Source organism: Pollachius pollachius (genome assembly GCF_949987615.1).
Source record: "Pollachius pollachius genome assembly, chromosome: 2".
NCBI lineage: Eukaryota > Metazoa > Chordata > Actinopteri > Gadiformes > Gadidae > Pollachius > Pollachius pollachius.
Genome location: NC_136935.1, coordinates 46316835 through 46334683, shown reverse-complemented (window position 1 = coordinate 46334683; position 17849 = coordinate 46316835). Strand labels below are relative to the sequence as shown.

At 44.9% G+C, this 17849-nt stretch overlaps 2 protein-coding genes across 3 annotated transcripts in view; both read right to left on the bottom strand.

The window, feature by feature from the left end:
• Positions 1-10115, bottom strand: part of apbb2b (amyloid beta (A4) precursor protein-binding, family B, member 2b) — a 43184-nt gene extending 33069 nt beyond the window's left edge. For both annotated transcript variants that reach the window (XM_079730567.1, XM_079730568.1), the window contains exons 1-2: positions 10020-10115; positions 853-983 (exon numbers count right to left, since the gene is read on the bottom strand). The gene's annotated coding sequence lies outside the window, so the exon portion shown is untranslated. The remainder of the gene's footprint in view (positions 1-852; positions 984-10019) is intronic.
• On the bottom strand, positions 12-16570 carry LOC307071393 (NLR family CARD domain-containing protein 3-like; the record flags this gene model as incomplete). The annotated part of the gene is made up of 14 exons (XM_079730373.1): positions 12-116; positions 1532-1633; positions 2517-2635; positions 10039-10205; positions 12350-12546; positions 12643-12800; positions 13177-13223; positions 13347-13520; positions 13653-13826; positions 13965-13975; positions 14160-14237; positions 14801-14922; positions 15047-15056; positions 15119-16570. The coding sequence occupies 14 exons, from the start codon at positions 16568-16570 to the stop codon at positions 12-14; spliced, it is 2916 nt and encodes a 971-aa protein (XP_079586499.1).
• Positions 16571-17849: the final 1279 nt, after the last annotated feature.

Genomic DNA, 17849 nt, shown 5'->3' with positions numbered 1-17849 from the left:
AGGGGTCAGACTCAGTGGCGGAAGAATGTGGAGAATCCTCGGCCCGTCAAGGTTGTCCCCTGGGGGCCAAAGCCACTCATGTGGAACTTGGAGCGCAGCTGGTTGCCATGAGGACACTGCCAGCCGCAGAGCGGTCAACACCCTCCCACGGGATTATGAGTGCGGCTCTGGTTTCTCTCCTCATATCTGTCTGTCTGTGGCTGTGTCTCTGAGAGCAGAGGGATCCGCCGTCAAGTCTTACAAGAACGGTGGATCACAGCGCCGCATGTTACATGATCTATTTACGTCTCAAAACAGGTGGCTATGTCAAGACGGTTTCAAACCACATTTATAGCTTTCCTGTATGTTTGAAGAGGAACAGCGATAAAATATATACGTTTATATTTTTTCTGAGTATGGAGATCAGTTATTATACTACATTAAATGTACATAGAGCCTTTCAATACTCAAAGGCACTTTAAAAGGCCCCAGTTATACCATCAGTTGTGAGAGTGATTTGCCATTACAAGCCGCGGGAAAATCTGCCTTTTCCTTTGCCTTAGTGACATTACAAGTGGGCATGTCCTTCTAGATGTATGATGGATAGATAAGCAACATTTGCTATATTCAACTGGGTAGGCTGGTAGTCTAATCTATCCAGCATACATCTAGGTAGACATGCCCACTTGTGATTCATTCAGACGCCCACACAGGAAAAGGCAGAGCTTCCAACGGCTTGTAATGGGGGCCATTAAGATTGAGGAAGATAAAGCTGGTAGATGAAGTTTGTTTCAGTTTCCTTAGGATGAATGTGTGCAGGGTAAGAAGGAGGCTTAAGTTAAGGTTAGGATCCTGGGTGATGCAGGGACGTACCGAAGAGAGCTATGGGCTACGGGGACCTCCAGGTTGGGGAACATCCATGATGATGATGATGAAGATGATGATGATGATAGAAGTGTTGCTCCTCAACCAACCAATAGGGGTTTTATTAGGCCGGCAGCTTCCTGTGAGAGAGCGAAACATAAAGCAGGATTAACGGTTGACCCGAGTGAGTGGGAGAGAGAGAGACAAGCGGGACAAATAAACACGCATCAATTATTCACATGCTATGATCAAAGAAGAATACACAATTGTCTGTGTGCTTGTGTGTGTGTGGGGGGGCTTATTTGGTAGACAGCTCAGTTTTCCCCCCTTGCTGCAGTATGACCAAGCCTTCTCTGACTGGAATCATCATAAAACACAAACACACAGACACTCACGCACACACAATCCCAAAGTTAATCTGCCGCACTTTGTTCTAACACAACAAGCCCTCATCTCCTCCGACTCTCACTTCCTACTCCCAAGTTTAAAACGAACACGGTGTCGTTCTCAATCCTCAGAAGATCCATCGCCATCTTTATCCGGGTAAACGTGCGTAGCCGCACAGAGTTGGAATGTAAAGGAAATCTATAACTCCCGGAGCAGAGTTCCCTGAAATGTATAAACGGTTTTCCCCGACACGACAGTAGGGCGTGGACCATGATTCACTCAACAGCTCAAAATCGTTTGCGGTGTTGGCCCACAGCAGGCAGGAGATCCACGCGTGGTGGTGGACCTGGATCATGTGTAATGGTTTTCCTACGCACGAGGGGGGCGGCAGGCAGCCAAACACCTGCAGGCGGGACAAGGTGATCGAGGAGACGGTGTGAGAAACATAATGATGGGTTCAACCTCCACACAGACCGCCTCGCTTCAGACTGTGAAAGGCTGCTTGTGCATGCACGCAAGACGCTGTCCAATGGATGGTGTGCGCACAGACACTCACATACATAAACATGCACGCACACACACACACACACACGCACAGTTAAACATGCACGCACACACACATAGAAACATATACACACACAAAAACACGCCCGCCCACCCACCCACAAACAGATAAACTCGCGAGCACACACACACACACACATAACTCGCGCACACACACACATAAACATTAAAACGCGCGCACACACACATAAACACGCGCACACACCTCATCGATAAAACGGATGCATTAAAGAGCGTCGTAAAATACCGCCAGAAATGAAACATGGTGCATTCTGGGATGAAATTATAAGGCATTGCATTTGCAATTACAATGTTTGACTCTTGGACTCTGTTGAGGCAAGCCCACATACCAGAGAGTTGAGCATTGGTTTGATCTGTGCATGCGTATCTCTATATCTATGGACACATGTGTGGGGTGGGTGATGAAAAAAAAAGGAGTCGTTCACTGTCCCATATCTTCGTTGGGGACTTCCTCTGTGTGTCGTCCAACCACTGCGAATATGGACACTAGCATTGCGGTCGCCGTCCCGGCTCTGTCCAGTAATTAGCACCGCAGCAAACCCCTGCCGACAATGTGCACATTCAACATGTCAACCCTGCGTGTCCCATATATCACCCTCTCTTCTCACAGAACACATCAATAAAAAAACATCAGACCGTCTGCAGAGGTTCCCAGCCGGCACCAGAGCGCGCTGAGCATCCCTGCAGTGCCTCGACCCAACCCCTTTGACCGGGGACTGCGTCTGGACGCGTAGCCAAAGCAGGGCGGCCCCCGCCTGAGAGCCTGCCTCAAAGTGATGGCTCAGGAGGGACACGCCCACCGCTGGGCCGGGCTCCAGCTCTGTGGACGAGGGGGGGGGGGGGGGGGGGGTCCAAGTGGGATTACAGGGCCTGTGTCGGTGGACAGCTAAACCACTGGTGCGGAGAACCAGGGAGCATGAGCACCGTGCGAGGTGAGCACAGCCAGGGATAGAGAAGACGCGTGCATGTGGTCCGGATGGTAAAGCGTTCAGAAAGGTAACGGCCGTGAGGAGACCAGACGAGCATTCATTACAGACTCTCTCTCTTTCTCTCGCCCCTCTTTGTCTCACACACACACTCCAGACACACACAGCGGGTGGGAGGTAATATGATCTAAGACGTGGCACAATGAAGCGGTGACCTCTGACCCTGGGGCCAACCTAGAACGACTGTCTGTTCTGTGAGAGAGAGAGAGAGAGAGAGAGAGAGAGAGAGAGAGAGAGAGAGAGAGAGAGAGAGAGAGAGAGAGAGAGAGAGAGAGAGAGAGAGAGAGAGAGAGAGAGAGAGAGAGAGAGAGAGAGAGAGAGAGAGAGAGAGAGAGAGAGAGACTGGCTCCAGTAAGAATGTGGGAACAGCTGCAAACTCATTCTGCTTTGTGAGTGTGTGTGTGTCCATGGTTATTACAATGCGGTACAAGTGGTGGGAGGGAGGTTTAGAAAGAGAGGGAAAGACAGAGACCCAATGAGCAAGAGAGAGAGAAAAATGGTCAACAGAAATGAGTGACAGTCGGTCATCTACGCCTGCGAGGTGGACACCTGCCAGAAACAAACTAGCTTCCAATGGGTCTTCCTGGTTGTCCCGCCCCTTCCTCTTTCCCTGTAACTCCCGCCAGCTCACTTCCTCCTACCATTCCACCTCCTTCCTGTCTCCCAGCTCTCTCTCTCTCTCTCTCTCTCTCTCTCTCTCTCTCTCTCTCTCTCTCTCTCTCCACCCATATTTGTCTGCAAGGGCATTGTTGCCTTTGCTCATTAAAAACAACAAGATTGTTTGTCAATGCTCATAAAAAGCAGACGGTCCTCCATCGCTACCAGCGGGGATTTACAGCCCCGCCCCCCCCCCCCTCTACCCTCTGGTTCCCCCTCATATGAAACCCCATCTGTCACCCCCCGACCGACCCATTTCAAATACAGATAAAAACTGAATAGGAAGCAAAACTGTAGCAGTTGGAAGGCTGCGGCGTAACAAAGTATGTGAGGGGAATTTATGTCAACGAGGCAAAACAGGCCACGAGGGGAGGGCTGGAGAAACGGCCTCCTAGTGTTTGGCTAACTTTGTGGATGAGGACCCCGAGTGTGGGAAACAGCTGCACGATGCTGCCCGGATACACCGGTTGGGTCCGAGCCCGTTCCTGCATTCTGTCACGATTCACGTGGGTGCGTGGTTGAACCGACAACCTCTCTCGCCGTGTTTATTTGCACACTTTAGATTCAACTTACAAATATGTCGCGTGTTTATAGCTTTTATGCATGCAGTGTGTATGAATAGCTGTGTGTGTGTGTGTTTGATGTGTTTTTGATGTGTGTATTTGATGTGTGTATTTGATGTGTGTGTATGTGTTGTTGGTGTGTGTGTGTGTTGTTGGGTGTGTGTGTGTGTTGTTGGGTGTGTGTGTGTTGTTGGGTGTGTGTGTGTGTGTGTGTGTGTGTGTGATGTTTGTGTGAGGTTTGTGCGTGTGCGATGTTTGTGGGTGATATTTGTGTGTGGGTGTGTGCTTGTGTGAATAGCAAGTAAACAATGAACAACCAATAGCTGTGTGTGTGTTTGATGTGTTTTTGATCAGTGTGTTTGATGTGTGTATTTGATGTGTGTGTATGTTGTTGGTGTGTGTGTGTGTGTGTGTGTGTGTGTGTGTGTGTGTGTGTGTGTGTGTGTGTGTGTGTGTGTGTGTGTGTGTGTGTGTGTGTGTGTGTGTGTGTGTGTGTGTGTGTGTGTGTGTGTGTGTGAGGTTTGTGCGTGTGCGATGTTTGTGGGTGATATTTGTGTGTGCGCTTGTGTATAGCAAGTAAACAATGTACAACCTCAAGTTCGACATCCGAAATAGGAACTGAAGGGTAGAACATAAATGCGACGGTGTGTGCGCGCGTGCTTGCGTGCATGCATGCACATCCACATCCTAATATTGTCCACAGAAGGAAATAACCCAGACATGGACCAAGTAACACATTGAAACAGCCTAAACAAACAACCCCGTACCCTGACTTCGACACACATATCAAAGTGATTTGGTGCCGTTTCTCGCGGGTCGAGGGATGCAGCACAAACCTGAGGCCAGGATAGAGGATTTCAGTTGAAAGATTCACCGTCTAAAACGACGCACCGAGATGACCCAACGTAGGCGGCCTCAACTGCCAAGCGCACATGAAAAGGTATCATTTCACCTTGGCAGGGTTTTCATGGCTTCACGGCAGAGCCAGTGAAGGGTGACCACAAAGGAAGGGGCGAGAACAGTGGAATGTCTAGGGCGTGCCAAAGAATCTTTGGTATGCCTGTCCATGGGGAAGTGTGTGGGTTTGTAGTGGGGGGGGCGAAAGCTAGGAGTCAAAATTCACTAATTGGGCAACGTTAAAAGGGCGACAATGTAAACACACACAAGCACAGCTCTTGAACAATGAGGGGGAAATATTGAGCAGTTTGCCTTTCAATGTCCCTAAACAAAGAAGAAAATTGGTCAGCATCACGGGGGAAAGAGAACAGAACACATTCAGTAGATTTTGACTATATGAACTATGAAATGTAATATAGAAATAGGCAAGCCTGAATCACACCAAAACACACAGACACAAATAACTATTTGGGAAAACAAAAAGCAGGATATATTTCCCAATTTCAGATTGTTCGAATATGACAAGTTTAGGAACTATTCATGGACATCATAATAGACAAAAGTGTAAACAATACAGGGAAATAAATATATTACATACTTTTTTTATATTCTATGTCTGTACAAGTTCAGTGTGTGTGCATGTGTATGTGTATGTCTTTGTGTCTAAATATAAATAAATGTTCTGCAAGTCAACCCCCAACCCTCAATGACGTCACAAATTGCGTCTCCCTTCCTGTGGGTGACGGTCAATTGGAGGGGGAGGCAAAAGACAAACTCGAGACAAACCAGGCAAAGGAAAGGGGGTCCTGCTCTCACACACACACCCCTCATGTTCTTCTCAGCTACAATGCCTTTTAAATCTCTTAAAGTACAGCATGCTTCTCCACTACAGAATTACTCTCATTATTCCTTTTCAGCGGTGCAGAGTTCAACACACACACACACACACACACTAACTATATATATATAGCTCGGACATGGAAGGACATTCGAGATGACAAGGAAGTCTAGACCGGAACAACAACCCACACTGTGTGTGTGTGTGTGTGTGTGTGTGTGTGTGTGTGTGTGTGTGTGTGTGTGTGTGTGTGTGTGTGTGTGTGTGTGTGTGTGTGTGTGTGTGTGTGTGTGTGTGTGTGTGTGTGTGCCTACGTGTGTGTTCCTACGTGTGTGTGCCTACGTGTGTGTGACCATGGCCTTGATATCTCACATTTCGTGAGAGAGGGCCTGTGTCACCGGGCCCTGATTGGCCTGAGGTTGAAGTATAAGTGAAACAAACGTTTTAACAGAACAGAAGAGGGAGAGAGGTACAGTGGATGACAGGAGAGAAATAAGAGGGCGAGTGACTCATCAGAAAAGGAATGTTCCCGTCCTGCCAAGAGGACTTTGGATACCGGCTTCAACCCTCACGCCAATGTTTTATAGCACCCCCCCCCCTCCCCACCCGAATCAAAGACCCGTCGTCTTATTTCTCCCCCTTCCTTCCCCCCCCTCCCCCGTCTAGAAAATGTTTGGAGCTCAAGCCAAGCTGTCTGTGGGATGGACCTCTCTACTTATCTGCTCTGTCAGCCAAAGCCTATCAGATCCCTTCCTCTGCCTGTGTGAAAAAGTATGGCATATTATGCAATTAAGATTAATTTAATTCAGTTCTGGCATGAACTTTGAATCGCATTACTTTTAATGTGATGAAATTCATGTCTCTCTGATTTCCTTTTGCTTGTATTTTTTGTCATGTAGTTGGATGTTACAAAGAATTGGACCAAAAAAGAACTGATGGATGCATTATTGTCCAAGATTAAGCAGCCATACTGTATGTGGAGTAACAGATGACATCGAGAGGCAACCGAGCCCTCATGGTTGTTTATTCTATATCTCCTATACACTTCTCCTGCTCAGGACGCAGTGCGTGACAGGTCCAGTGGAGAAGATCGCAAGGAAACGCAACGCAACGCTTTCATGCTCAGCGTAGCTCCCGGGTTAGGCTAATATGGAGCTACGTTGCCAAGGACTGAGTTAGGCTAACAAGGCAGCATTGTGTGCGCATCCATCAAAACAAGGCAGGGGAGCAGGGAACACTAATCAAGCTAATGTCTTCAATCAATCCTTTTATGCACTGAAGTAGCTGAGATTATACTTAACCAAGTAAGTTTTCTTCCCTGCAATAATGTAAGTTTCATTATTCAGGATTGCATATTTCGGGGGTTTTATTCCCAGAATTAATTACAGCCTTTGAGAAGGTCAGTACGATTGAAAAAGATAAAACAGATTATTTTTAGAAAAAGCCAAAAACCAAGTCAACTCAGCATCAATTTATTTTGCGAAATTTAAGACGATGTTCCGAATGACGCAGTTTCTATCACCCTTTTTTGTTGATGGAAATATGGCTAGTACCACCTTGGGCTCTGGCCTTTACAGAACCTCTCCTCCCATTATACGCAGGTGTGTGTGTTGTGTGTATGTGTACATGTGTGTGCGTGCATGCGTGCGTGCATGCGTGCGTGTGTTATCCTCAAAGTGTAACTGTTGTCCACCCTGGAATACCATGCATACTGATGAACCGCTCACAAGGCCGACTTGACAGAAGAGAGACTCCCGAACACGGAGGGGTTCTGCAAACTGACAGGCCGCGGATACACACGCGGAAACGCACACGGAGGGCGAAACAAAGCAGGGAGCAGAACCAGATGCCGAAGGGATGGAGGTGGGTTGAGCGGGAGACAGAGAGCGCCAGGGAGCGCGAGAGAGATGCAAGAGCGTTGGGTTTCACACCCTACAGGATGAACCGGGCCTCTGTGCTCCTTCCCTGTTCAAACACACCTCACGCCTGTCTGCCCCTTGCAACAACAACACGCGCACACACACACACACACACACAAACTGGAGCCTGACACATTGACAATAAGCCTATTGAAGGGCATTAGGGGAGTGAGAAAGTGGGGAGCCACTGCAAGAGATGGAGAGCTAGATTGACAGGACTTGCATGAGGACACACAACATGGGCGGTGCATCGACGTGCCCAACACACACGCAGACACGCGGTGCACACGCACATACCCAACGCACACACACACACACACACACACTGCGATGTGATTATCCTGCCCATTTGACAGCATGGGAAGAATTTTATCCACTGCTGTCCCTTAATCATTCAGCCATCTAGAACACACTATATACAGAAACATACACCTATGTCATGCAATGGACACATTTGTTAAAAGGTGGGAGCCAAAGTCAAGGTTTCACATTAAGAACAGTGACCTCCCTAGTCCTACTCATCATCAGATGTTACAAACTCAGTCACATGTTTGAATGCACAAACACGCACATGCACACACGTCTGATGAACACACGTTGTGCTTTGCACGCAGTCATACCACACACACCGCAAGCCGGTAATCCAACCCAAACGAACCAGGTTGGATTTAAAAACGCCTGCTTCTTGTCATGCAATACTTTTTTCTTTTTTTTTCCCCCCTGTGGGCCATCGTGACCTGCTTACGATCGTTTACCCAAACACTGGTGTGTCCAAACACTCAAGAGGGCAAACCACAGAAAACCGTCCAATCAGAGAGGAGCCGTCATAGGAGCCGTAGTGTTTCAACCACCGTGGATTTTAAACTGCGAAACTCACGGAGGGTCTGCGGCACTTGGCCCAAAACACAGCTCATAAATGTCCTCGTCACTTTTTCCACAGTCAGCAAGTCCTGAGCTTGAACGTCAGCAACACATGAATTGAAAAACTGGGGAAGGAGAGGGGGGGGACACTGAAAATGTATTGAGAACGTAAAAAGAAACTCACATAAAAAGGGAATTATATTGGCCCAATCCCCCGAAATGCAAATAACCCAAACACACGTATAATGTATACGTGTAGCCAAGGATGAAAAGAATGGTCATTAATAAGAAAGTGTGTTTGTGTGTGTGTGTGTGTGTGTGTGTGTGTGTGTGTGTGTGTGTGTGTGTGTGTGTGTGTTGTACTGTCACAAGTTTGACTCTTATTAGGCCAGTAAAACAGCAGAATCACAACCCAGCTAAGTTTGAGCAGCATTTATGGAAAAGGTTTCCTTTTAAGCAAAGGACTATTTCGTTATGCAAATCCTCTTTCCATTCTCCCTTTCTCTCTGAAACATTCAGAACAGTCATTTGTGTAACCCATAACCATCTATAACACCACCCTCACTAACAAAAAATAATAAGTTTTGTTGTTTACATGCACACTATATTGGCCATCGTAAGATCTTCGTCATTAAACACAAACAGCAATTACGTGGATCCGTGTTTGCGTAAAAACAACAATCCTGTTATCTGAAGGGCCGAGTATGGGAACAATTAGCTAGCTGGTGGAGCGCTCAGCCCACAGCACCCATAGGAAGCAAACACAACACAGTACAGAACTCTACTGCGTCCCTTTGTTTCGCAATAAATTAACAGTAGTGTGAGCTTGGTACAGGGCAGTAGTTGATGTAAGGCAGGGAGCGTTGGAATACCCTCTTCCCTGTCTGTTCCCATGTCAGCTACACAAGTTGGAGACCTGCTACATCTCCCTGTAGGACAGCGGATTACATCCTGCGCTATAACAGGTATTAGGCCAGAGCAATTGCCCTGAGGTTCGTTTTTATTACCAACTCCTTTAGAATTAATTTATTAATTTGTCAACCTCGATCCCACTTCTTCAAAACTCCAGCCCGGCTATAATTAAATGGCATGGCAGTGGTCAATGGCTGCCTAATGCTACCATAAAGGCTTCCAGCCCACTTGTTTTGGAATGCCTTTAAAGCAAGTAGCAAGTCTAACGGTTAAAGGGTCACCAGGCAATGACAACAAATCAGACAGAATGAACCGTAGCAAAGGGGATAGTTCGTTTTGCACGACCGGCGTTTCCGAGCAAATCCCCAGTAGCTGCAGCCTCTCCCAGCCTTTCCCACTGGCAACAAAACGGGGCCCCCGATACCAAATGCAACGCGACGCGTAAAGCATATGAAAAGTTGTTCACTCAACGCTCGTCTAATTACTTGAGCTTTGGTCCAAAATATGAAAAATAACGGTGCTACTGTCAGTATACGATGAAGACACATAGAAGGCGCAGCACATCACTCACCTCGCCTGTGTACACGTACGTTCACGTATTCGCTGCGACGTGTTTTCCTTCGTCTTCTCGGTGGCTGCTTGTTTCTCCTGCTCCTCCAGCGCCTCCCTCCCCTCCAGATGCCGAGGAAGCTCCGCGGGGAACGGAGCGACGTTGCACCGGAAGCAGTAGCCCCGCGCCACCCAGGGGAAGGGTCTCCTGAGTTATTACCACGCGTTTCCTTCACTGAACGCTACATAACGCAATCATAAGTTCACAAATACATAAGGGGACATTTTGTTGGTTTCGAAAAGGAATTTGAACTGTATCTACTATTGTGGAGTCAAACGCAGCGGTAACCATTCAAGTCTGCGCATTGTGTTTGAATAAATAGTTATTATTCATCTTTAATTGTTTTGCTTATTATTTGTGCCTAAATAAAGTTTACTTCATTCGTTTTTTGTCTCATGCACTGGTTTGCATTTTGTAACCTTTGTTGAAGCAACAACAAAAATGTTCTAAATTGGACTGCATTTTCTTAAAGCAAACTGTAACCTACGTTTTATTTTAAGATACATGTTGTATTTTATGCCAGTTGATATCAAAATTAATATCTACGGCTTGAGCCGAAGTGTTCACGCGCCCGCACCATGTATGCTAAACAATCTTCAGTAGGCTAATGAATCACAATCAAAAATCTCTGGTTAATCCGTCATTTATTATATGCAATTGTTATGTTTTGACAAGAAACCCGATATCCACTAAGAAAGAGATTGTAAAAATCTTTAAAAAATAAAAGTAATGATTTGTGTATCCTCACACATAGTCTAGAGGATCTGAATAAAGAATAAATAAAGAAAGAATAACATCGTTAATAGATGTAAAATAAATGATAGAATGTATGACTAATGTGGCTAAACCAGGAATAAAGGCATTTTACTCCGACGTTTCATTGAGCCAAAGAAAGATTAAAGTGGAGACTCTGTGGTGGTCGTTTCAGGTTTAGACGCAGAATACCGTACACGCTTTAAGATGGACTGTCTGATTTACCGATTCTTTATTTCATTAACTGTGCTCTTCTGATGGCGTTTCCATTAATCGGCAAAAAATGTATGCTATATATATATCTACAATTTAGACATCTCACTTTGTGAAATGGATAAAAAGCGCTGAAAGGATAAACCAAAATTATAATCTAGTTGTTCAAAGGTATGAAATGTCATTTCTGCCGCTAGGGGTCAGTCAATCAAAACAATCAAAACATAGGTAGAGTCTATCGGTGGGTCCACTCCATTGGCTTGGTGGCTGGCATGAACCACTTGTTAAAGAAGTAAACTAGATCGCTATTGAAATATATCAATAAATTACCTGTCTCTACTGGATGTCTGATTGCATTCGTTTCCCTGGTAGTGAGGGGGTATTGGGATGGGATTATGACCCCATGGAGATGCGAACAAATGGACCATAACCATGAATGCAATAACGAATTCCTCTTGGTTTGAACATTGTTGGAAACAATTGTAACATTTCTGCATTAAAACATTTAAAAATAACTAGACCAATTTATTTGATGAATTATCTTCTGACATAATGTACAAAAAAAAATAAAAACATTGGCCTAGTTATTTTTTTTAGATATTTAAATGCAGAAATGTTACATATTGTGGCAAGCTACGACGAGGAGCGAACGAACTCGAGCCAGAGGGTTATTTAAAGTACAGTACATACAACGCATTACCCCCGGGGGTTACTTTTATTTTGATACACACCCACTTTAAACACAGAATATACATTTGAACAAAGGTCCTACATCGTCAGTCAGTTTACAACGGTCTGTGTCACGGAACCATGAACCGAAACAACAAAACAATCAGAACACTTGACGCAGTACAATCCCCTAAACACAAAACTCTAAAAGACCCTTTCCGCGCTAACCAATATGACGGCACAGCCCCGTGGGTCGCTACTGTGTACTTCATTGAAATGTTTGAATAGCAAATGTCAGTTTTTTTTATCTAACAATTAAAACAGGTTTAATTAATGTTCATTTGAGTGCAAAAAATTCAACACATTTCTTACATTGCCTCAAATCATAAAAAAAAGTAGCAGTTTGATAGCAAAGAAAATGCAACAACTTTTGAATTAGATTGATGAATATAGCTCAATGATCACTATATGAAAATAAATGTCCGTAACTGAAATAATTCTATATAATAAGATTTAACAAAGAGTGAGTGAGTGAGTGAGTGGGTGAGTGGGTGTCTGTGTGTGTGTGGGCTAACTAGAGCCGACATAGGGACACTGAGGAACCATAGCGGTTCAACCCAAACCCAGGAAAGAGGTTGCCATGAGTGAATGTGGACTTGAAGGTGTGAATGTGCGTCAGTGTGTCTGAGGACCCTCCTACACCTGGGGACACACTGTAAAAGGACAGGGTGCCAGCAGGCCGGTCCACATATACTCCTACTCTGTTAGAATTAAAGCAGTGGACACTTATCCTTGTCCTTGTACTGTTGTACCAGGCAGAGAACCGATCAGCAAAACAATAAAGACTCCAGGACTGGTCGTTATATCCAAGACAAGTCTCATCACACTGTCCTTGATTTGTTATTCTTCTGTACGCCACTCCGATATAAACCTCCCCTTTCCACTCTACCTCCCAGTAACAGCGGCCATTCAGACGCTGTCCACACAACACCTGTCTGGAGACATAACACCCCTCCGGCACTTCAACGTTGGTCACCTTTCTTTGGTCCTCAGAGAGAGAGAGTTCAGGGTGGGCTGTGTTTGGGTCCAGAGTGAAGTCAGAGGCGTCTGTGGGGTAGAACAAGAGGCAATAAGGGGACTGAGTAATCCAGAACAGAAACACAAAGTATAATGATGCTGGAAAATTACTAATATTTGATGACTTTTCAAACACATCAAAATGTCAATTATCTAATTAGTCGCAGTCCTAAACATGATTAAGAAGCGATGTATCCATGTTTCGTGGATTGATTGTGGATTCAACAACAGGTAGGCTGGACATTTATCAGTTAGATGGAGATAGATGACGTCAACCGTCATCTATCCGTCATCTCATGTCCCAGTAGGATCTCAATGAATGGACCTCCCCTATGCTATGTGGATGGACTTTCTATCTGACTAGTCAGTGTGTTGTGTTGAATAAAATTAAACACTGGACTCTTACACTTCCTCAAACCTGATTCCAGCCTCGAAACCTCGCCGTGGTCAACACTGGGGGGAAAACACAGTCAGACCAGCATGGTGTCTTTAAAAGCAGTCAATTAAAAATTGCTAGGGATAGCCCATTGATATTTGCCAATGTGTTCTCTTGATTAGAAAGGTGAACTCCCCTACCTGAGGGTGTCCAGTTTCCAGTGGGGACCCTCCAGTCCAGCAGAGAGCAGCGTAGCTCCAGAGTCTCCTGGGTGATTGTAGCTCAGGTCCAGCTCTCTCAGATGGGAGGGGTTGGAGCTTAGAGCTGAGGCCAGAGAAGCACAGCCTTCCTTTGTGAGCAGGCAGCCAGACAACCTACACACACACACACACACACACACACACACACACACACACACGCTTTTAGACAATAATTAAAATCACTGGATATGCACAAAATCACACATACAAGATTAACAAAGACCTGATCTGTTGGGTGAAACTGACCTGAGAGTTTCCAGCGTACAGTGTGGACTCCCCAGTCCATCAGAGAGCAGCTTCACTCCTGAATCCTGCAGATCATTGGTACTCAGGTCCAGCTCTCTCAAACTAGAGGACTCAGAGCTGAGAACTGAGGCCAGAGATTCACAGCATCTCTCTGACAGATTACAGCCGATCAGCCTAAAAATAACATAAACATATTTTAAAACATTTTAGAAAAACAAATAATTTTTAAACATCAATACTGTAAAAGGAATGTGCTGGCAGGTAGTTGTGTGTCGTAGGAATGTTTTAGAATTGTATTTAAATGTATCATACTCTAGGTTTGTCTAGAATGGATTTTACATGAAAAATATTATTGTATACTAGATATGACGTCATTATTTTTAAGATTACTTCAAATTGTTGTTGGGGATCATAAATGAGAATGTATTAACCAACTGATTAAGAATATACTTACATAACTCTTTTCTCATTGACTAAAACTGACCTGAGAGTTTCCAGTGTACAGTGTGGACTCCCCAGTCCAGCAGAGAGCAGCATTACTCCTGAATCCTTCAGATCATTGTTACTCAGGTCCAGCTCTCTCAGACTAGAGGAGTTGGAGCTGAGAACTGAGGCCAGAGCTCTACAGCATCTCTCTGATAGATGACAGCCATTCAGCCTTAAAACAAAAGATTTTTAAAAAATGACTTACATAGAATTGAATTCAATACATCTAATAACAAAATGTCGACACATTGAGTGTCAAAATAAAAGATAAACAATAGATGTCCAATTTAAATATCAAACAATATTCCACTTAAACTGCATAAGAATACAGATTATATTGTGTTTATAATGATGTTAAAATACAATTATATCTCAGGATTCAAATTGAAGAGGAAACTATTCAATGATGATATTGGACTAAAAATATTTGAATGAATCTATTAAATATCATGGGCCTTGAAATGCAATTCTTTGCTCATCGAAAAATCCTGGTGTAAAACCTCAACACTTTTTTGGAATAATTGATTTACGTTTATCTAAAGTAAGGGGAAGTAGATTATTAAAATAAGTAAAAATTATTAACATAATTAAAGAAAAATATATATATATATATACACACACTGTGTATATTTCTATTTAGAACTTTGTTCATTGAGAAAAACTGACCTGAGAGTTTTCAGTCTACATTGTGGACTCCCCAGTCCAGCAGAAAGCAGGCTCACTCCTGAATCCTGAAGATCATTGGCACTAAGGTCCAGCTTTCTCAGACTAGAGGAGTTGAGAACTGAGGCCAGAGCTTCACAGCATCCCTCTGACAGATTACAGTCGATCAGCCTTAAAACAACAGATTTCCAGTATCGTTATTGCTATTGTTTGTTGATATTTATGTATTTTGGAGCATGTTATACAATACATTGTCTGTGGACATACAAAGATGTTTTGGAGGCTTTGACCACTGGCAGCAGTCTCAGAAGACCCTCCTCTGAAGCAGTGTATTTCTTCAGGTCAAACACGTCCAGCCCCTCTTCTGATGATAGTAAGATGAAGCCCAGAGCTGACCACTGAGCAGGGGAGAGAGTAGTTCTGGAGAGTCTTCCTGATGCCAGGTATTGTTGGATCTCCTCCACTAGAGATTGGTCGTTCAGCTCATTCAGACAGTGGAACAGGTTGATACATCTCTCTGGAGAGGGATTGTCACTTATTTTCCTCTTGATGTACACAACTGTTTCCTGATTGCTCTGTGGGCTACTTTCTATGTGATCCAGCAGGCCTTGTAGGAGAATCAGATTTTCCTCCAGAGAGAGGCCCAGGAGGAAGCGGAGGAACAAGTCCAGGTGTCCGTTCTCACTCTCTGAGGCCTTGTCCACAGCACTCTGGTATAGGAGTTGGACCCCATATTTCTTGCTAAGTTCAGAAGATCCTGTAAACTGATTTATACCAGAGCTGATGATGGAATGAAAGACATGAACCGCCGCCAGAAACTCCTGAATGCTCAGATGGACAAAGCAGAAGACCTTCTCGTTGTACAGTCCACACTCCTCCTTAAAGATCTCGGTGAACATTCCTGAGTACAGTGAGGCGGCTTTGATATCAATGCCACACTTTGCCAGATCTGCCTCGTAGAAGATCAGGTTGCCTTTCTCCAGCTGGTTAAAAGCCAATTTCCCCAGAGACAAAATGATCTGCCTACTCTCTGGTGTCCAGGGTGGATCTGTTTCAGCTCTTCCATGATACTTCCTGCCCATCCGTATGGACTGAACCCTCAGGAAGAGGATGTACATCCCAGTCAGGGTCTTTGGCATCGCTTCTCTTCTCTTGCATGTGGTCAAGATGTGCTCCAGAACTGAAGCAGTGATCCAGCAGAAAAGTGGGATGTGACACATGATGTGGAGGCTTCGTGTTGTCTTGACATGGGAGATGATTGTGCTGGCCAGTGTCCCCTCTCTGAATCTTTTCCTGAAGTACTCCTCCTTTTTTGGGTTGGTGAACCCTCTCACCTCTATCACCCTGTCAACACAGACAGCAGGGATCTGATTGGCTGCCCCAGGGCGCGTGGTTATCCAGATGCGGGCGGTGGGAACCAGGTTGCCTTGGATGAGGTTTGTCAGCAGCACACCAAGCGAGGACGACTTGGTGACATCGGTACAGATTTCGTTCTGGAAGTCCAGAGGAAGTCGCCACTCATCCAGACCATCCAAGATGAAGAGAATGTTGTATAGGTCGTAGCTGCAGATTCCTGCTCTTTTAGTTTCAATGAATAGGTGATGAAGAAGCTCCACCAAGCTAAACTCTTTCTTTCTCAGTAAATTTAGCTCTCTGAAAGTGAAGTGAAATATGAAGTCTATGTCGTTGTTGCCTTTGCCTTCTGCCCAGTCCAGTGTGTACTTGTGTGTTAAGAAGGTTTTACCAATGCCTGCCACTCCAATTGTCATTATTGTTCTGATTGGATGATCATTTCCAGGTAAGGGTTTAAAAATGTCATCACATTTGATTGGTTTTTCACCCTTTACTGACTTCCGGAAAGCTTTTTCAATCATTCTGACCTCATGTTCCTTGTTGACCTCTCCATTGACTCCCTCTGTGACAAAGAGCTCTGTGTAGATCAGATTGAGCTGTGATGGCTGACCTGCTTCAGCGATTCCCTCATACACACGCTGGAGACTCTCCTTCAGGTGAGTCTTGAGCTCATGCTGGCACACGGCAGAAATATTTACTGAACGTAAAGACAACAGAAAGCATATAATTAGTTTTTTTTTAGGAATTTCGGTTGATAATGGGTTCCAGACTTGAAATCCATTTTTACAGTTGCAATGAGCTTTACTTTATTTGTTGAAACCAACCATTCACCTGACCATATGATGAAGAAGTGTGTAAAAATCCAACAAATATGTATAGCGCCCAAGACAAATGGTTGAAGGCAGACATTTGAAAAGAACAGGTGAATTGCTCATCTCGTATTTTTCCAGTGTAGTTAAATAAATAAGAGTCTCTTACAGCTCTGCATGGTGCTGGTGTGCCTCCTGTTCTCCTCTTCCTCACTCCCCAAGGCCTCCTCATCCTCCTGTTTCCTGGCAGAAAAAAAAAAAAGTGAACACAGCTGTCGATACTGCAACCGCCCCTGATGATGTTTGGCGGGACGGCCCTGTTCTGTTGTGTTTCTCTGCTCTGATGACTGGCTGTTTAGAGAGAAGACGCTAACCCTACAGAGTTTGAAACATCTTCATTCAGGACTCTTATCTCTCTCCTGACTGGTTGGGTCTGATAAGTTTTTCAGCAGCTTTGGAATACATACTTTTCACCGGAGGGGCGTCTGTCTTGCAAGTTGGGAGGAAAATTAATAGATCTCTCACTCGTCATGGATACGCAGCCGGGTACAGGTGAGGCTTTGCTCACATGCTGCTCTTGGCTGTAACTCAACACACACACACACACACACACACACACACACACACACACACACACACACACACACACACACACACACACACACACACACACACACACACACACACACACACACACACACCTTTAACACTGTGTAAAGATGTAAAGACAGCACTGCAGAGATGGACAACAGTCACAGACAGTAGGAAATCCTCTTCTTACCTCTTAGTTTGGCCCTGGCGGCCATGTTCTCCGGACACATTGATTTTAGAGGTATGCCCCCCCTCTTCTCTCTCCTCATTCATAGCAGATTTGAGACCTTTATAT